The sequence below is a fragment of the Microcaecilia unicolor genome, chromosome 1, assembly GCF_901765095.1.
Source record: "Microcaecilia unicolor chromosome 1, aMicUni1.1, whole genome shotgun sequence".
Lineage (NCBI taxonomy): Eukaryota > Metazoa > Chordata > Amphibia > Gymnophiona > Siphonopidae > Microcaecilia > Microcaecilia unicolor.
The window spans coordinates 766,475,712-766,497,317 of NC_044031.1; the positions used below are offsets into that span (position 1 = coordinate 766,475,712).

General features: G+C 45.3%; 1 protein-coding gene across 1 annotated transcript in view; it reads left to right on the plus strand.

Moving 5' to 3' along the window:
* The window catches only part of IQCH (IQ motif containing H), a 307,537-nt gene that overhangs the window by 268,254 nt on the left and 17,677 nt on the right, over nucleotides 1-21,606 (plus strand). The window contains exon 17 of the mRNA XM_030192830.1: nucleotides 16,606-16,779. Coding sequence (XP_030048690.1) covers nucleotides 16,606-16,779 — 174 coding nt within the window. The remainder of the gene's footprint in view (nucleotides 1-16,605; nucleotides 16,780-21,606) is intronic.

A 21,606-nucleotide genomic window follows, 5' to 3' on the forward strand; every position in this document is an offset into this window, starting at 1 on the left:
TCTGCCCAGCACTATCTCCGCCTCCCAGCCACCAGTCCCACCTCCCACCACCAGCTCTGGCACAGACCGTATAAGTCTGCCCAGCACTATCCCCGCCTCCCAACTACCAGTCCAACCTCCCACCACCAGCTCTGGCACAGACCATATAAGTCTGCCCAGCACTATCTCCGCCTCCCAGCCACCAGTCCCGCCTCCCACCACCAGCTCTGGCACAGACCGTATAAGTCTGCCCAGCACTATCCCCGCCTCCCAACTACCAGTCCAACCTCCCACCACCAGCTCTGGCACAGACCATATAAGTCTGCCCAGTACTATCCCCGCCTCCCACCACCGGCTCTGGCACAGACCGTATAAGTCTGCCCAGCACTATCCCCACCTCCCAACCACTAGCCCCGCCTCCTACCACCGGCTTTGCCACCCAATCTCGTCTAAGCTCCTTAGGATCCATTCCTTCTGAACAGGATTCCTTTATGTTTATCCCACGCATGTATGAATTCTGTTACCGTTTTCATCTCCACCACCTCATGAATTTAGTGAAGGGAAATCTTGCCTCACCAATCTACTACATTTCTTTGAATGGGTGAACAAATATGTGGATAAAGGCGAACCAGTTGATATTGTGTATCTGGATTTTCAAAAGGCGTTTGACAAAGTACCTCATGAAAGACTCCAGAGGAAATTGGAGAATCATGGGATAGGAGGTAGTGTCCTATTGTGGATTAAAAACTGGTTAAAAGATAGAAAACAGAGAGTAGTGTTACATGGTCAGTATTCTCAATGGAGAAGGGTAGATAGTGGGGTTCCCCAGGGGTCTGTGCTGGGACCGCTGCTTTTTAACATATTTATAAATGATTTAGAGATGGGCGTAATTAGTAAGGCAATTAAGTTTGCTGACGACATAAAGTTATTCAAAGTTGTTAAATCGCAAGAGGATTGTGAAAAATTACGAGAGGACCTTATGGAAGACTGGGCATCTAAATGGCAGATGACGTTTAATGTGAGAAAGTGCAAAGTGATGAATGTGGAAAAGAGGAACCCAAATTATAGTTATATAATGCAAGGTTCCACGTTAGGAGTCACCGACCAGGAAAGGGATCTAGGCGTTGTCAATGATATGTTGAAACCCTCTGCTCAGTGTGTGGAGGTGGCTAAGAAAGCAAATGAAATGTTAGGTATTATTCAGAAAGGAATGGAAAACAAAAAATGAGGATGTTATAATGCCTTTGTATCCTCCATGGTGCGACTGCACCTCGAATATTGTGTTCAATTCTGGTCACCGCATCTCAAAAAAGATATAGTGGAATTAGAAAAGGTACAGAGAAGGGCGACAAAAACGATACAGGGGATGGGACGACTTCCCTATGAGGAAAGGCTGAAACTTCTAGGGCTCTACAGCTTGGAGAAAAGACAGCTGAGGGGAGATATGATAGAGGTCAATAAAATAATGAGTGGAGTGGAACAGGTAGACTTGAATCACTTGTTTACTCTTTTCAAAAATACTAGGACTAGGGGGCATGCGATGAAACTACAAAGTAGTAAATTTAGTACGAATCAGAGAAAATTTGTCGTCACTTAACGTGTAATTAAACTCTGGAATTCATTGCCAGAGAATGTGGTAAAGGCTGTTAGCTTAGCAGAGTTTAAAAAAGATCTGGACGGCTTCCTAAAGGAAAAGTCCATAGACCATTGACTTGGGGAAAATCTGTTGCGTATTTCTGGGATAAGCAGTATAAAATGTATTGAACTTTCTTGGGATCTTGCCAGGTATTTGTGACCTGGATTAGTCACTATTGGAAACAGATTGCTGTGCTTGATGGACTTTTGGTCTGTCCCAGTATGGCAATACTTATGTACTTAATATTTAACAATAAGGGCGAGAGTAGTAACGTGGAGGGGTATAATCGAACGGGGCCAGCCATCTATACGGGCGGCCATCTCCGGGGCCGGCCCCGGGAATCGGAGGAGCCAACCATATTATTTATTTATTTATTTACTTGTTGCATTTGTATCCCACATTTTTCCACCTATTTGCAGATGGCCGGCCATCATTCGTTTCAATAATAAGGTCAGGGCCGGCCAAATCTCAACATTTGGGCCGCACTTAGAGATCGCCGGCGTTAGAGATGGCCGCCATTGGTTTTCGCCGATAATGAAAACTAATGGCGGCCATCTCAAACCCGGCCAAATCTAAGCCATTTGGTCGAGGGAGGAGCCAGCATTTATAGTGCACTGGCCCCCCTCACATGCCAGGACACCAATTGGGCACCCTAGGGGGCACTGCAGTGGATTTCACAAATTGAGCCCAGGTGCATAGCTCCCTTACCTTGTGTGCTGAGCCTCCCCAAACCCACTACCCACAACTGTACAACACTACCATAGCCCTTAAAGGGTAAAAGGGGGCACCTAGATGTGGGTACAGTGGGTTTCTGGTGGGTTTTGGAGGGCTCCCATTTACCACCACAAGTGTAACAGGTAGGGGAGGATGGGCCTGGGTCCGCCTGCCTGAAGTGCACTGCAGTACCCACTAAAAACTGCTCCAGGGACCTGCATACTGCTGTGATGGAGCTGGGTATGACATTTGAGGCTGGCATAGAGGCTGGCACAAAAATGTTTATATATTTTTTTTTTGGTGGGAGGGCATTGGTGACCACTGGGGGGGGGGGGGGAGTAAGGGGAGGTGATCCCCAATTCCCTCCAGTGGTCATCTGGTCAGTTGGGGCACTTTTTTTGAGGCTTGGTCCTAAAAATAAATGGACCAATTAAAGCCAGCCAAGTGCTCGTCAAAGCCGGCCTTATTTTTTCCATTATCGGCCGAAGCCGGCCATCTCTTAACCACACCCCGTCCCGCCTTTGGTACCCTACCTACACGCCCCCTTTAACTTTGGCCGGCCCTGCGACGGAAAGCAGTTGAAGCTAGCCAAAATCGGCTTTCGATTATACCGATTTGGCCGGGTTTAGTAGAAGGCCAGCCATCTCCCAATTTGTGTCGGAAGATAAGTACATAAGTACATAAGTAGTGCCATACTGGGAAAGACCAAAGGTCCATCTAGCCCAGCATCCTGTCACCGACAGTGGCCAATCCAGGTCAAGGGCACCTGGCACGCTCCCCAAACGTAAAAACATTCCAGACAAGTTATACCTAAAAATGCGGAATTTTTCCAAGTCCATTTAATAGCGGTCTATGGACTTGTCCTTTAGGAATCTATCTAACCCCTTTTTAAACTCCGTCAAGCTAACCGCCCGTACCACGTTCTCCGGCAACGAATTCCAGAGTCTAATTACACGTTGGGTGAAGAAAAATTTTCTCCGATTCGTTTTAAATTTACCACACTGTAGCTTCAACTCATGCCCTCTAGTCCTAGTATTTTTGGATAGCGTGAACAGTCGCTTCACATCCACCCGATCCATTCCACTCATTATTTTATACACTTCTATCATATCTCCCCTCAGCCGTCTCTTCTCCAAGCTGAAAAGCCCTAGCCTTCTCAGCCTCTCTTCATAGGAAAGTCGTCCCATCCCCACTATCATTTTCGTCGCCCTTCGCTGTACCTTTTCCAATTCTAGATGACCGCCCTTCTCTTTCGAAAATAAGCAGGACAGCCTCTTATTATTCTCACTTTGAGCCCTGTTTACTAAGGTGCTAATGCTAGAGACACCCATAGGAATATTAGCGTGCACTAAAAACGCTAGCGTGTCTACAGAGCGGCTTAAGTTTTTATATTTGGACGTATACTCTGTGATTTTATCTTTGGTTTATATATGTTTTTATATTCTTTGGTTCTTATTATTGTTTTATGACCTAAATTTTCATTGGTATATATGTTTATTTTGTAGTGTTACCCCTGACGCAGCCTTCGGTCAAAATGTGGTCACGTTGGGTTATCCTTTTTAATAAATTAGTTGTGTGACCTTCACCTGCGATGATCTGTTTTGTTTCTTTGATTGATGAACAATGGGAATGGTGTCACTTTCAAATGCAAAAGAGTCTGGAATGTCAGAACAAGTGTAACCAGAAAATCAAAATCTGAATTTCAGCTACCTTTAATTTAAGATGGTTAGCCCTCATCCATTGTCGAATTAATTGTAAATATAACCTCAACTTATCCAAAATTTCTTTGACCAATTCTTCAATAAGGATTAAAAATGTGAATATCATCAGTGTAGATTCAGAACTAAGCAGCTTAGTAATCTACACTCAGAGAAGGGCGATGAAAATGATAAAGGGGATGGGACGACTTCCCTATGAGGAAAGGCTAAAGCGGCTAGGGCTCTTCAGCTTGGAGAAAAGACGGCTGAGGGGAGGTATGATAGAGGTCTATAAAATAATGAGTGGAGTTGAACGGGTAGATGTGAAGCATCTGTTTATGCTTTCCAAAAATACTAGGACTAGGGGGCATGCGATGAAGCTACAATGTAGTAAATTTAAAATGAATTGGAGAAACTTTTTCTTCACTCAACATGTAATTCTGGAATTTGTTGCCAGAGACTGTTGTAAAGGCGGTTAGCTTAGCAGAGTTTAAAAAAGGTTTGGCCGGCTTCCTAAAGGAAAAGTTCATAGATCATTATTAAATGGACTTGGGGAAAGGAAAATCCACTATTTCTGGGATAAGCAGTATAAAATGTTTTGTACTTTTTTGGGATCTTGCTGGGTATTTGTGACCTGGATTGGCCACTGTTGGAAACAGGATGCTGGGCTCGATGGACCTTTGGTCTTTCCCAGTATGGCAATACTTATGTACTTATGTGCTTGGAATTCTGAATGGAATCTTGCTACTCTTTAGGGTTCCACATGGAATGTTCCTACACTTTGAAATTCTGCATGGAATCTTGTTAGTCTTTAGAATTCTAGAATCTTGCTATTCTTTGGGGTTCTACTTGGAATGTTGCTACTATTGTTTACTTGTGACCTGGATTGGCCACTGTTGGAAACAGGATGCTGGGCTCGATGGACCTTTGGTCTTTCCCAGTATGGCAATACTTATGTACTTATGTAAAATAAAAATATGAAACAAAACAGCTGATAGACAAGAATCCCTGAAGAACACCTATCAATATATTAATATAATCTGATTTATCAAAATTCTTAATTACGCAAAACTTTCTATCTTGAAGAAATGAAGAAACCCAACTCAGAATGGTTCTACTCAGGCCAATTGTTTTTAATTGCTCAATTGAGATGATATGATCGATTTAGCAAAAGCAGCCCAAATATCCAGTGTAAATAAAAAGAAACGCTGGCCTTTATCGAAACCTGTTCTGATGTCAAACTAGGGGCCCTGTTTACTAAGCTGTGCTATAGGCGCGCTAATGCTAGAGACACCCATAGGAACGCTAAAAACGCTAGCGCACCTTAATAAACAGGGCCCAAAGAGAGTAATAATGTTCCCATATCATGATTGATTCGGAAACCGGACTGATTTGAATCCAACAGTTCATGTTTTTTGAGAAAATCAACTAACTGGTTATAAACTATTTTTCCATGACTTTTGCCAAAAAAGGTAGAGAAGAACTAGCCTGTGACTATCTAGATGAATGATTTTTTATAAGAGGTTTCACTACTGCTCTCTTTAATCCAAGTGCTACCATTTCTACCTCCTCTCACTCTGCTCAAACTATGCCCTAGGATTGCCCTACACATCATCTATTTTATATTTTTATTGAAGACAGTGTACAGTTTTCTCCACAGTGAATATTTTGAAACTTTACATCAAACAATTGGATTCTACCATATTCAAACACCCAGTAATTCACATACACTGCTTTCAATTTGCTTTATTATTTCTTTTATCCCACCCCCCACCCGCCCGTCCCTCTCACATCCCACCTCTCTAAACAACTCACCTTCCCAAACCCTCCCGCCCTCTGCCCTCCCATGGAAAACTCTCAACCATCCCAAAGAGGAATTATCCCAACCTCCAGTTCCAACATAATGTTCACAGCACATTAAGTACAAAGCTCTTGCCCTTAGCTGATAAGGTATCTATATATACTTCCCCCAGATCTTCAAAAATTGAGTTTTCTGTTTCGGGGATCCTCTGGCCTCTCTCGCCTCCCACATCAGCAGCTGATGGGCCAGGTTCCGCCAGTGCCAAAACTCTGGTACTGCCTCTGATGTCCAGTACTGAAGTATGTATTTCTTTGCTAACAGACACCCCTTACGAAAAAGTAATGTTTCTTCTGGAGTGTTTCCTCTGAAAGACCCATATATATCACATCATCTACTTTATAAGAGCCACTTTCTTTTGATTAAGCACGATTGATTGGGGGTGATGTCATCGCATGTCACCAGGACAGAACAGGCCGCCCTTCCCTCCTGCACCACACTCCTCAGTCCCTTTTGGGTTGTTGGGGGTTTTTTCATGCTGCCAAAGATCTCAAGCTATTGAAGAGGTTTTTCACCTCCTTTTGTCTTCAACATTGTTTTTCATCATTTCTAAGAACCAAAATCAAAAACCTTGAAGTTTTTGGGTTTTTTAGCTTTTTTTTTTTTTATTCTTGAAGAATATGTCACAGATGAGAGGAGACGTGATAGAGGGATATAAAATAATGAGTGGAGTGGAACAGGTGGATGTGAAGCGTCTGTTCACGCTTTCCAAAAATACTAGGACTAGGGGGCATGCGATGAAACTACAGTTTAGTAAATTTAAAGCAAATCGGAGAAACGTTTTCTTCACCCAACGTGTAATTAAACTCTGGAATTCGTTGCCAGAGAACGTGGTGAAGGCGGTTAGCTTGGCAGAGTTTAAAAAGGGGTTAGACGGTTTCCTAAAGGACAAGTCCATAAACCACTACTAAATGGACTTGGGAAAAATCCACAATTCCAGGAATAACATGTATAGAATGTTTGTACGTTTGGGAAGCTCGCCAGGTGCCCTTGGCCTGGATTGGCCGCTGTCGTGGACAGGATGCTGGGCTCGATGGACCCTTGGTCTTTTCCCAGTGTGGCATTACTTATGTACTTATGTCCTCTACTTGGCTCACTTTTATTACATAGAGCAGTGATTTAACCTATTGTGATGTCATAGTGGCTCATTCCACCAATAAGAGCCAACCTCATTAGTGATGTCACAATGGCTTGATTGTATAGAATGTTTGTACGTTTGGGAAGCTCGCCAGGTGCCCTTGGCCTGGATTGGCCGCTGTCGTGGACAGGATGCTGGGCTCGATGGACCCTTGGTCTTTTCCCAGTGTGGCATTACTTATGTACTTATGTCCTCTACTTGGCTCACTTTTATTACATAGAGCAGTGATTTAACCTATTGTGATGTCATAGTGGCTCATTCCACCAATAAGAGCCAACCTCATTAGTGATGTCACAATGGCTTGATTGTATAGAATGTTTGTACGTTTGGGAAGCTCACCAGGTGCCCTTGGCCTGGATTGGCCGCTGTCGTGGACAGGATGCTGGGCTCGATGGACCCTTGGTCTTTTCCCAGTGTGGCATTACTTATGTACTTATGTCCTCTACTTGGCTCACTTTTATTACATAGAGCAGTGATTTAACCTATTGTGATGTCATAGTGGCTCATTCCACCAATAAGAGCCAACCTCATTAGTGATGTCACAATGGCTTGATTGTATAGAATGTTTGTACGTTTGGGAAGCTCGCCAGGTGCCCTTGGCCTGGATTGGCCGCTGTCGTGGACAGGATGCTGGGCTCGATGGACCCTTGGTCTTTTCCCAGTGTGGCATTACTTATGTACTTATGTCCTCTACTTGGCTCACTTTTATTACATAGAGCAGTGATTTAACCTATTGTGATGTCATAGTGGCTCATTCCACCAATAAGAGCCAACCTCATTAGTGATGTCACAATGGCTTGATTGTATAGAATGTTTGTACGTTTGGGAAGCTCGCCAGGTGCCCTTGGCCTGGATTGGCCGCTGTCGTGGACAGGATGCTGGGCTCGATGGACCCTTGGTCTTTTCCCAGTGTGACATTACTTATGTACTTAGGGTTCCTGCTATGCCTTCAGCATAGAAAAAGATCCAGAACTTTGACCCCATTCAATATACTTGATATGTCCAGGTTCAGAGCACATCTGGATTACTGCAAGCATTGTGGCAGGATGCCTTTCTGAAGCCAAACAATTACTATGAGGTGAGAAGAAGCTCCTGCTGGCCCAGAAGGGGGAAGGGAAAGCATCTTCTTCAGAGAGAGCAGCTGATTCCTCTGCACATGTTGCTTCTACTTCATTGCCAATGAGTATGAATCCTCCAGGACGGCATGAACCTCCTCAGAGGCTCCCAGCCAAAAGCACAAACGCATGGATGGGCAGACTGGCTAGGCCTTGTGGTCTTTATCTGCCTGCGTATTATTGTGTTTCTGTGTTTCAGCATACTTGCACAAGGTTGCATGTAAAAGCACTGGAGAAGCACAGATACCTAAGCACCAATGTCACTTAGCACTCTTACCCTTACGTTCCTACCCGTAACCTCCGCTCTCAAGACAAATCCCTCCTCTCAGTACCCTTCTCCACCACCGCCAACTCCAGGCTCCGCCCTTTCTGCCTCGCCTCACCCTATGCTTGGAATCAACTTCCTGAGCCCTTACGCCAAGCCCCCTTCCCTACCCATCTTCAAAGCCTTGCTCAAAGCCCACCTCTTCAATGTCGCCTTCAGCACCTAACCACCATACCTCTATTCAGGAAATCTTGACTGCTACTACTACTACTACTACTTAGCATTTCTATAGTGCTACAAGGGTTACGCAGCGCTGTACAAGTTAAAACATGGGGAAGGACAGTCCCTTCTCAAGAGAGCTTACAATCTAAAGGTAACAAGCTATGTAGTCAGTGTAGGTATCATGAATGGGGAAGGTGGTTAGGCGCCAAAAGCAAGGGAGAAGAGATGGGCTTTGAGTAAGGACTTGAAGATGGGCAGGGAGGGCGCATGGCGTATGGCCAACTTGACATTTCATCCTTTAGATTGTAAGCTCCTTCGAGCAGGGACTGTCCTTCTTTGTTAAACTGTTCAGCGCTGCTAGAAATGTTAAGTAGTAGTAGTAGTAGATAGCACTCTTAAGTGACAGGGATAGCACTTAAGAGTACAGACCTATGCAGCCATCTCCTGCACTGTCTGTATCATCAAAGGGACAGTGACCTGTCATTAGTGTGGACCTTTGTCTTCCTCCACAGCATAGATAAAACAGTGCTGCACACACCAAAGCAGATAGACTGTTGCTCCAGTGCCAGCGAAGACTTCATCCTACTCTCTGATTGTGGCACAGACATCTCCTGCACAATGCCCGGTGGCTCAGTCTCCACTGGCATCTGCTCCAGTCTTTGTCACATTTGCCAACGAGTCTTCTCCATCTGTTTTGCTGGCTGTGCCAGAGTAGCCACACTCATTTCTGCAAAAGATATTCAATGAATTTGTCAAGGGCTACTATAAAGATTTGCCATCTGTTCAAAATATCAACAGCCAAGTATAATGTTATCTCAATCCATAGGCATTACTCCTGCACGAAGAGACGCTTGTTTGTTTCAAGATTAGATAGTCTCTCCTCTGGCCACTTCAGATCTGAACCATAGCCAGGGCACGTGACTTAGAACATTAGCCGGATCTGGAGTTCATTCCACCAGAGCACACTATGGGTATCCCCTGTGGTCCATCTCCTTAATCTCTCACCTGAGCTTCATTCAGTGCATGCCTAGAGAATTTCCCTTCCCTTCAGCAATGGGGAAAAGATTCCTGGTACTCAGCTTTCTAAAATTAGGCCCATTATTTGGGCCTCAATATAAGCAAAATACTGTAATTTGGAAAGCAAAAATCAATTATCAACCAAAAAACAACTACGATTTGCTTAATCAGACATCATGCCAGACTCCTATAAAATTTAAGAAATGAAACCTCAATGGCCAATGGGTAAGTTGCAGACTTTTTAAACACCCCTTCAAAAGTCAACATAAGCACCACAATGGGCTGTGCTTTGTGCCAATTTTGTAACAGCATTTAGGGGTGCTGAAGCCATTATAGAAAACTGGTGTAGAAGCTTGTTGGCAAGCTCAAACTTTGACGCGCCCACTTATGGCAAGTCGGCGGCTGGTGTGTCAGGCAGTGCATACAACAGATAGTATTCTGTAAGTTGTATGCATTACACGGTGACGTGGAGGGGCATTTTCGAAAGAAACGTCTAAGTCAGAATTTGAATGTTTTACAAAGACGTCAAATTACGAAGCAGGGAGAAGGTCACTTTTGAAAAAGATGGACATCCATCTTTTGTGTTCAAAAATACCATGGACGTCCTTGGATCTGGACATTTTGCGATTTGGCCGTCTTTGATTTTCGGCCATTTTCGAAAAAAAAAAACCCTTCCAAGTTTAAAATGTCCAACTTCAAGCCATTTGGACTTGGGAGGAGCCAGCATTTTTAGTAGGCTGGTCCCTCTGACATGCCAGGACAGCAATCGGGCACCCTAGGGGGCTCTGCAGTGGACTTCATAAAATGCTCCCAGGTACACAGCTCCCTTAGCTTGTGTGCTGAGCCCCCCAAAACCCACTACCCCCAACTGTACACCGTGACCATAGCCCTTACGGGTGAAGGGGGCACCTACATGTGGGTACAGTGGGTTTCTGGTGGGTTTTGGAGGGCTCACAGTTTCCTGCACAAGTGTAACAGGTAGTGGGGGTATGGGCCTGGGTCCACCTGTCTGAAGCAGGGGCGTAGGCAGACACCTAATTTTGGGTGGGCCTGGACCCAAGGTGGGTGGGCAGAACTCCGCCTTGTCCTACAAGTGGTTTCTCCCTCTCTCGCCTGCATGCCATATGGTCTTTCAAACATCCCCTCTCCCCCGTATACCTTTTAAATAGCAGATTTTCACCGGCAGCAAACAGTTGTTGGGAGTTTTTGGCTGGTGGGGCTTGGGGTCCCTACCAGCCACATTATAGGTGTGCTGCTACTTGGTGGGCCTGAACCTAAAGTGGGTGGGCCTGGGCCCACCCCAGCCCACCCTTGGCTACGCCACTGGTCTGAAGTGCACTGCACCCACCACTAGACTGTTCCAGGGACCTGAGTATAACATCAGAGGCTGGCAATTAATGTTCTTTAACACACTTTTGGGGGGTGGGAGGGGGTTAGTGACAACTGGGGGAGTAAGGGGAGGTCACCTCTGATTCCCTCATTTGGGGCACCTTTTTCTGCCTTATTCGTAAGAAAAACAGGTCTAGCTCAAAACTTCCAAGTTTTAGTGCTGGACATTTTTGCTTTGTTCCATAATGGCTCAAAGACGTCCAAGTCTTAGGAACGCCCAAGTCCCACCTTGAACATGCCTCTGATACGCCCCCTTGAGATTTGGACGTCCTTCTGACAGACTTCTGAGAAAGATGTCCAAAATGCGGTTTCGATTATACCAATTTGGACATTTCTATGAGATGTACATCCAAATGCCAATTTATGTCACTTTTTGGACGTCCATCTCTTTCGGAAATGAGCCTGATGGTCACACCCCCTGCGAGTACTCGGTAAACACATTTGGTGCATACTTTGTAGAACAGTGCCATACTCATGTAAATGCCAATGGTGCTAGTATTTCTATATACCCACCCGGCTACCAGCCCTTTATATATATATATTTACATAGGTTGCAAAGTTTAAAAGTATGATGCTTATTTATGGATCACATAGGGAGAGGAGGAGATAGTGAATGCTGTGGATGGGCCATTTGGCCTTTATCTGCCATCACCTTTCTGTGTTCTGGGAATTGTGACGTTGAGATGTTCGTAATTGTGGGCTAATCAGTTAGCATATCTACATGGTCACATGCTGATTAGTGTGTTAGCCCTTACCATCTACAAGATTGTAAGCTCTTTGAGCAGGGACTGTCTTTCTTCTATGTTTGTGCAGCGCTGCGTACGCCTTGTAGCGCTATAGAAATGCTAAATAGTAGTAGTAGTAGTAGGTGTTGTAGGCAATGGCGTAGCCAGACTGCCAATTTTGGATGGGCCTGAACCCAAAGTGGGTGGGCACAAAATTTTCTCTCTACCCCCCTCCCCCAACAAAATTTAGTCACACTCAGATGCATTTGTCACACAGGGTAAAGTGCTGCTTTTCAGTGCATCAGATTTCAGAAAATTTATTTAATAGCCTAACACCCTTTTCAGTGAGCTTTCAGAGGCCAAAACCTCCTGCCTCAGGTCAGTATAATGCTGTTACGGTATCCTCGCCTGACCTAAGGAAGGAAGTATTGGTCTCTGAAACTTCATTAACACAGGTACCATATTACTTTATCCTAAATTAAAAATAAAATGATTTTCTTTACCTTTCTTGTATGGCCATTTACTTTTTCTCATTGTGTCGCTCCCAGTCTCTAGATTCTGCTTTCCTTCATTTTCACTTAACTCTTCTGCCACGGTTTCCTGGCCATTTCTCATTTTTCTCTCCTTTTTCTTTGCTTTCTTCAATATTTTTCTGCCTCTCTCTCTCTGTCCTGATTTAATTCATTCTTACTATCCATTCTTTAATTTCCTTCATCTACTTATGGCTTTTCATCTTTTTCTCACCCATGCCCCTTCCTCTTATTCTCCAGTCTTTCACTACTCTCCTTTTCCATCCAGCAGCTCTCTTCTTTCTCTCCCCATCCTTCCAGTGTCTCCCCTCTCTCTCCCCATCCTTCCAATAGTCTCCCCTCTTTCTTTCTGCATCCTTCCATCCAGTGTCACCTCTTTCTCCCTACCCTTCCATCCAGCGTCTTCCCTCTTTCTCTCCCCATCCTTCCAGTGTCTCCCCTCTCTCTCCCCATCCTTCCAGTAGTCTCCCCTCTTTCTTTCCGTACCCTTCCATCCAGCGTCTTCCCTCTTTCTCTCCCCATCCTTCCATCCATCTACCCTCTCTCCTGATCCTTCCATCTAATGTCTCTCTCTCCCTCTTTCTAACCAGTGTCTCTGTATCACTCTACCCTTTTCTGTTCAGTGTCCCTTCTCTAACCACATCCTTCCAGTCTCTCACCTTTCTCTCCCCATCCTTCCATCCAGAGTCTCTCTCCCCATCCATCTGTTTTCCCTCTTTCTCTCCCCATCCTTCCATCTGTTTTCTATCTTTTCTCCCCATCCTTCCATCTGTTTTCCCTCTTTCTCCCCATCCTTCCATGTTTTCCCTCTTTCTCCCCATCCTTCCATGTTTCCCCTCTTTCTCCGCCATCCTTCCATCTGTTTTCCCTCTTTTTCTCCCCATCCTTCCATGTTTCCCCTCTTTCTCTGCCATCCTTCCATCTGTTTTCCCTCTTTTCTCTTTTCCTCGAGGCCCGTCCTGCATGCCAGCGCCAGCCCCAGCCCCAGCCCCAGCTCCCTTTGCCAGCCACTGCTGATTTTCCTTTTAAGCAGCAGGGCCGGCGCTACAAAAAGAAGAAGCGCTCAGCTGACTGAACAGAGCACTAACGCTAAGGACGAAAAATGTAAAAAAAAAAAAAAAGCACGGCACCGGCAGGCACTGTCTAGGCAGCCTTGAGGCATTGGCTGCTAGCTCTGCAGGCTCCTCCCGTCTCTTACGTTACTGCCCCTGCGTCGCTCCAGGGGCAGTGACGTAGGAGACGGGAGGAGCCTGCGAGCCAGCAGCCAATGCCTCAAGGCTGCCTAGACAGTGCCTGCCGGTGCCGCACTTTTTTTTTAAACATTTTTTGTCCTTAGTGTTAGCGCTTCTTCTTTTTGTAGCGCCGGTCCTGCTGCTCAACAGGAAAAGCAGCAGTGGCCGGCAGTGGGAGCTGGGGCTGGCGCTTGGCGGGCCTGGGCTGAAATTGGGTGGGCCTGGGCCCAGCCAGGCCCACCCGTAGTTACGCCCCTGGTTGTAGGTGCTCACGTGCTATTTTTTGATAATGGTTGTGCACCAATAGCAACATTGGCATGTGGCCATTGATTTGCAAAACGGAAAAGAGGCCATTTTCTGGCTGTGGTAGAAATGGCCTTAGGGCACAGGAAAGAGCTACGTAGGGGCATGCGAAGGCCACGTTTTACTGCAGCTTTGTAAAAGGACCCCGTAGACATCTATATGTTTATCCACATCTATTTAATCACCTCTCTGAGCTCATGTATAACTTAGTCCCCTTATTTTCTAATTCTTCTTATTCTCTTACCTATCTATATGTTCCATATTTGCTTATACCCTACAGTGTCTATTAAAGTGTTTTATTGCGTATTGTGTTGACATTGTAAGTAGTCTACTATGCCATACTTGTATTGTTATTTGAATATTTTTACTGCTGTAATTGTCTATTGCTTATGTTTGATTTATTCTTACTGTACGCTTTGAGTGAATTCCTTCAAAAAGTTGGTAAATAAATCCTAATAAAATAAATAAAAATGTTCAAAATCTCAGAGGCAAGGGAACTATGGACCTAAATGTTAATTGAAAGAGGCACAAGGCTAAGGTTTGCCTTGAGCACCTAATACGCTTTCACTGGCCCTGTGAAACTCAGAGATTTTCCAGACACTACTGGAGTCCCTTGTTTATCTGCTCTGTGGCTTCCGAGTTAACACCAGATAACAAACAGCTTTTGAAATTTTTTTATTTTTTGAAACTTCTTTATTGAGTTTTTAAGAAAGCATACGTGTCATCAACAGCGATCTGTCCCTTCCCTGCTTTTGAAAATTTTAACATATTTAGTTTTTTCATTTAAAGAATACTAACGGCCAATTGATTGGTCCGCTCTTCAAATTATCACTGCAAAGCAAACTTCTCCTGGTACTTTGAGGTTCCCATCACAAAGGGACTGTTTTTCAGTGCGGAGATTGCAGGGTTTAACAGTGATACAATCTCGTTCTTAAATGCTTCTCTTTTGAATGTGTAGAAGCACTATGAGCATGGCTGAGATGATTGGGGTTCTTGACTCCCCCTTCCCCCCATAGCTGCTATTAATGTATACTAGCAAAGTTTCAAGGGTAAATGAGTGATCCAAGCAAAAACACAAGGGGGTCCTCACAATTTCCACAAACAGGCAAGCAACAACAATGAGGGCGAAAGCGAGGAAAGATCCAAATGACCAAGGCAAACAAGGAGTAAGAGCGCCCACACTCCACTGGAGGAGCCACTCTGCTTCGTTGCCTGAACGTGCCAACATGTAGATGTTGTGTTTCCTCAACTGCAAAGTGGCTAATGGTGCTGTTTGTACCAAGATGGTATTGGCCCTTCCCTCAGCAAGGTTGTTAGGCATGGTGAAAGATCAGCTACACAAAGACCGCTGAGGAAGTCTTTGTGCCGAAACACGGCCAGTGTAGGGTCTTTGTTTCAGCATATTTTTGGCAAATAAACTCTTGGACGCTCTTACTCCGTGTTTGCCTTGGTCATTTTGGATCTTTCCTGTATTTCACCCTCATGGGTAAATGAGTAACAGAGGGGCATAATCAAACGTCGCCAGCGATCTATTTTGGCGGCGGCGCAACAGCTGGCCGGAACCGTATTATCGAAAAAGATGGCCGGCCATCTTTTTTTTCGATAATGCGGTTTAGCCCAGCCAAATTCCAGAGTTCGCCGGGTTTCAGATCGCCGGTTTTATTTTTCAGCGATAATGGAAAAAAATGCTGGCGATCTCAAACCCGGTGAAATCCAAGGCATTTGGTCACGGGAGGAGCCAGCATTTGTAGTGCACTGGTCCCCCTGACATGCCAGGACAGCAACCGGGCACCCTAGGGGGCAGTTCTAAAAATGTTTAAAAAATACACAAATAGCTCCCAGGTGCATAGCTCCCTTACCTTGGGTGGTGAGCCCCCCCAAATCCCCCCAAAACCCACTCCCCACAACTCTGCACCATTAGCATAGCCCTTATGAGTGAAGGGGGGCACCTACATGTGGGTACAGTGGGTTTTGGGGGGGTTTGGAGGGCTCAACACTTAGCACCACAAGTGTAACAGGTGGGGGGGGGGATGGGCCTGGGTCTGCCTGCCTGATGTGCACTGCACCCATTAAAAACTGCTCCAGGGACTTGCATACTGCTGTCAGGGAGCTGGGTATGACATTTGAGGCTGGCATACAGGCTGGTAAAAAAAGGTTTTTATTTTTATTTTTTTAGTGTGGGAGGGGGTTGGTGACCACTGGGGGACTACAGGGAGGTCATCCCCCATTCCCTCCGGTGGTCATCTGGTCAGTTGGGGCACCTTTTTGAGGCTTGGTCGTGAAAATAAAAGGACCAAGTAATCCCGGCAAAATACTGATTAACGCCGCTTTTTTTTGCCATTTTCCGCAAAACCTGGCCATCTGGTAGCCACGCCCATACCCGGCCATGTCCCGCCTTCGCTACGCCGCTGCAAGCCCCCTTGAACTTTCGCTGGCGCGGTGACGGGAAAGCGGCGATGGTGTCAAAAAAGCCGCTTTCAATTATACGGATTTTGCCACTTTTCAGAGATCGCCGGCCATCTCCCAATTTATGTCGGAAGATCGCCAGCGATCACTTTCGAAAATAAGCCTGCTAGTTAACCAAATGTGGCAAAAAGGGCTAAATCTATTTGTTTTTTGGAAGATTTTACTGCCTGGCTTTTTCTTCCTTGTATCATTATAACGGTCTCAAGTTGCTTTTCTTGTGTTCTTGGCTGTCTTATAATGGTAAAGGTGAATCCATAGAGCTCTGGTGAACGCTGCTGTGGCCTCCATTTCATCTTTTGCTTTTCTGTGTTCTGGTTAGGTGTGGGCTACAGACCTCGACCCTTTCTACAGTGACCAGCTGGCCTTGACTCAGCTCCTCTTATATGTGACGCAAGGAGAGCTGAACTGCAGCTTCAGCCGCTTTGAGGTGCCGGCGCCTCCTGTTGTCAGGCCAGTAAAGCAGAGAAGGCGCCGTCGAGAGCCAGAAGAAGTAGTAAGTATGTTTCAGTGCTACCCAGCATCAGCAGCTTCACATCCTATCTAGCTCTCATCAGAGAGCCATCATCTCTGCTTCTCTCTTACTTCATCCCCTGAAGCTCTATTCGGGAAGTCATCATGGACAGCCTTCTTCCTCCTTGCTACTTAGGTCTTATCAGGGAACATGATGTCTGTGGTTTTTGCAACTACATTCAAAGCAGTTTACATAGAGGGGCATAATCGAACGGCGCCGGCCAAATCGATGGGCAGCCATCTTCGGGGCTGGCTCCGCAAAGGGGCGGAGCCAAGCATATTTTCGAACTACGCTTGGCACCAGCCAAATCACTTGCCGGGGTTAGATGAGATGGCCGACTCCAATTTTCAACCATAATGGAAACTGGAGCCGGCCATCTCAAATCTGGCGAAATGTAAGGCATTTGGACATGGGAGGAGCCAGCATTTCTAGTGCACTGGCCCCCCTGACATGCCAGGACACCAACCGAGCACCCTAGGGGGCAATTTTAAAAATAAAACAATTAGCTTCCAGGTGCATAGCACCCTTCCCTTGGGTGCTGAGCCCCCCAAATCCCCCCCAAAACCCACTGGCCACAACTCTACACTATTACCGTAGCCCTAAGGGGTGAAGGGGGGCACCTACATGTGGGTACAGTGGGTTTGGGTTTTTTTTGGAGGGCTCCCATTTACCAGCACAAGTGTAACAGGTAGGGGGGGGATGGGCCTGGGTCCACCTGCCTGAAGTGCACTGCACCCACTACAAACTGCTCCAGGCACCTGCATATTTCTGTCAGGGAGCTGGGTATGACATTTGAGGCTGGCATACAGGCTGGCAAAAAATGTCAGATTTTTTTTTGTGTGTGTGGGAGGGGGGTGGTGACCACTGGGGGAGTAAGGGGAGGTGATCCCCGCTTCCTTCTGGTGGTCATCTGGTCAGTTGGGGCACTTTTTTGGGACTTGGACCTAAATAAAAGGGTCCAAATGAAACGGACCAAATTCTCCTGACAGCCAGCTTTCTTTTTTCCATTATCGGGCGAAGCCAGCCATCTCAACGCACGCCCCGGTCCTGCCCCCGTCCCGCCTACACTACCATGCCGACACACCCCCTTTCAACTTTCGCCGGCCCCACGACGGAACGCAGTTGAAGCCGCCCAAAATCGGCTTTCAATTATGCCAATTTGGCCGGATTCAGGAGATCGCCGCCCATCTCCCGATTTGTGTCAGAAGATGGGCGTTGATCACTTTCGAAAATAAGTCTGATAATATAAACAGGTACTTATTTGTATTTGGGGCAATGGAGGGTTAAGTGAGTTGTCCAGAGTCACAAGGAGCTGCAGTGGGAATTGAACCCCAGGCTCAAAGTCTGCTGCACTAACCACTAGGCTACTCCTCCACTCAAAAACCCCTTAATCCTGCTTATCCTTCCTACAGCAACGCCCCATGTATCAGAAGTGGTAATCTTAATGGAAATGTCATTTTCATATCAACGTATCCTGCTTCTTCTCACTTTAATTAGAAATCCATAAGAAAAAACTAAATTCCCAATTGCATCAATAAAAACATGTTAAAAGTGATTAAATATCTCTGGCACTTCGTTTACTGCAGAATGATATAATGAGGTAGAAATTATATTACTGCTTTTGCCTGCAGCACGCCCTGTGTGGTTTCTCCTGACTCGTACAAAATCCAAAAGAGAAAAAAGCATTTCAATGAGAGATAGAGGATGGAATACACTGCATAAGAGGTTCTCGTAACAAAAATATTACAACTAACACATGTTAGACATCATCAGTCCTTCACCAGAGGAAGGAGCAGTGCATTTTGTCTAGCAAAAAAGGTGCCGGTACTCAAATGCCAGGCCACCCTTCAGGGGTGGAGTGATCATTGAGGGACTCACCCCCACAATAGCCAGGACCCCTGCAACCAGTCAGAGAATCTATGACAAGGCAGAATTTGTATGTAGAACCTGAGCTCTTTCATTAAAATACGAGAACCATGGGTCAAGTTTAGCAGACAGTGGAAAAAGTACCGGTACTCAGTACCCCCAAGTACCCCCTCAAAAAAAGCCCTGGGAAGGAGTGAAGCACGATTTTCATCCCAACAGAATTTACCTTTCAGCAAAACAAGATCCAGTAGCATTGTATCCATTTTTTAGATTAAAATCTAATTCCAAAATACCACATATTATTAGTACTGGCCCAGTGGCTCATTATCAGTGCTGTGTACCGCCATGCAGTTTGATCCCCAGAGCAAGCCTTCTGCATTCAAGGTGAATGGGGGGAGGAGGGGAGCCATGACTGGTGGTCGGATTTAGAGCCCACAACACAGGGTCCTGGAAGGAGCCCTAGTGCTTGGTTCCCAGTATCAGGATTGTTGCTACAGTCACCAGACTGGGAACAATGGGAAAGTGAGTCTATTAAAATAGTGAAAAGTCCTCGTGTAAGTGTGAGTGAAGACTCGATGCAAAAAGCCAACACTAGGATAGAGTTGAATAAAGTGAAGAAATTGTCATTCCCCTTCTCCCCCCTACCCAAATTAGCTAACATCATCACACTGTTTATGGAAGCACCCTTCCTGTCCTTGAAATGCAAGGAGAGGGAGTCTCTCCTCATCAGAAATTCTTTCAAATAAAATAAAGGACAGAAAAATCAGTGTGGAGTGGAAGGGGAAATCGTCCCATAGCCATAGAATAGAAGAGATTAGGATATATTAGGATATGAACTCTGGTTCATAAAATCATTCACGGAGATGCCCCGGCCTACATGTCAGACCTCATTGACCTACCACCCAGGAACGCTAAAAGATCAGCACACACATTCCTGAATCTTCACTTCCCCAGCTGTAAAGGACTAAAATACAGATTAGCACATGCGTCCAGCTTTTCCTACATGAGCACGCAGCTGTGGAATGCATTGCCACTTAACTTGAAAACAATGTGCGACCTAATCAACTTTCGGAAGTCACTGAAGACTTATCTCTTCAACAAGGAATACCACAATGAGCCATCATAGGAGCTATAACGCATCACCACTTACCTGATATTCTGAACTGTGATCTCTCTATACCTGATCGCTTAATTCTATTATGTCATCCATGTTCTTTATGTAATACCAATTGTATCTTTTACTCTGGAATGGCGAATGCCATGACGGAACATTGTGAGCCACATTGAGCCTGCAAATAGGTGGGAAAATGTGGGATACAAATGCAACAAATAAATATTATAGTGGGACATTCATTCTGGGATCCAAAGAATCTGCAATTAGAGACTTACAGTAATCTCTGATAATTCATTAGGAGGTGCTGAAGACAGCAGAGATTCATGAACCAGATTCCAGTTTTATCTCTCCAGGTTCCCATCCATGAAAGGACAGAGCAGTCTCTGGACAAAACATCACCTGAGGCAGGGTCTCACTTCCCTTTCAGGCTCACATGCTCACAGATTCACTTGCAGCCGTTGCTCTCGCCCACCCCTGGCTGAAAAGCTCAGTTTCTTTCCTTGTTCTTCTGGGTTAGGTTCACTTCTCTCAGGCTGCACATTCTCTGTGCTTATTCTGGACTATCTTGAAACCCAAGACTGTTTTTAACCTCTGCCGTTTCCACTGGGAAACTGTTTCTTCCTACCTTGGAGACTTAGCTGTGCAGTGAAAATCAGAAAACCACCTGTCAACGTTGACAGAAGGACTGTCTTGCTGGCTCCGAATGCTTCACTTGGACTTCTTTCGGACTTCACACGTGAACAGCAAAGCTGGCGTTTGCATCTCAGACACATCATTTTACTGGTTCAGGACCTGTTGAGGGAAAGCCTTACTCCAGTTACCTGTCCACATGCCATGTAACTCCTCAGGCCTCTGGCTCTGCTCGTAAAGAATGGCAACCCGCAGTTCTGTTTTCAGGCCTCCTCCTTTGGAAGAACAAATTTGCTGGATACTGCTGGTGCTGTAATTATGTACCAAGGATCGCTCATTATATTTGGAATACATTATCTGCTAGATAGATGAGACTAAACACGCAGGCCATCAATAATTCATAGTGCAGCTCATTATACATGTGTGTGCACGCTTCAGAGCACAGATAAGCACCTCATCAGCTCAATGCCAACCCTTAAACAATACTAGCACTGTACTGGAGCTACACTCGCATTTACGCTTGTTAAACTGCAACTCCGAGTATTTTATCAAACATTCATTTATTTGCAGTTTCCCACTGCAAAAACTACTTTCCACAAGTGCCTCTGTGTCTGTGTTTTTGTTGTTGCTAAGTTAATGATTTGAGCAATGCGTGTTATTAATTCTCTGAATATTATAAACATGATTAATTTTCAGTCAGAGATTTATTATATAAGGATTTCAACTATGTCAACTTGCATGAATCAGTGTCAGACTGGAGTCTAATCATACCATCATTCGCAGACAATGAAGGGGGCTTTCTGGAACACACTCTTCCCTTTCACTCCCCGGGCTCAGGTTGTCAGAGATGGGCCTGTTGAAAAGCAAGTGACTAATTAAGAGACAGCAGTCCTGTTCTGGAATGCATTCATGAGTTGTAATAATATACAGCCTAAATCAATTACAGCTTTCACATGAGCTCATTATTTGTGAAACTCTCGTGAACTGGGATCTCATTGGCCAACACAGTAGGCGATGTATCGTGTGCAGTAGGGGTAAAGCATATCTTTATTTGCCAGCACTGTTTCAGTGGACTTATTTATGTGTCTATGTTTAACAGTTTTTATCAGTGTCAACGATATACATTATGGAGACAAGTTTCAAAGCCTGGCAAGATTGCCCTCGTTGAAGGCTGAGACAAATGGTGACGGAACCCTCGA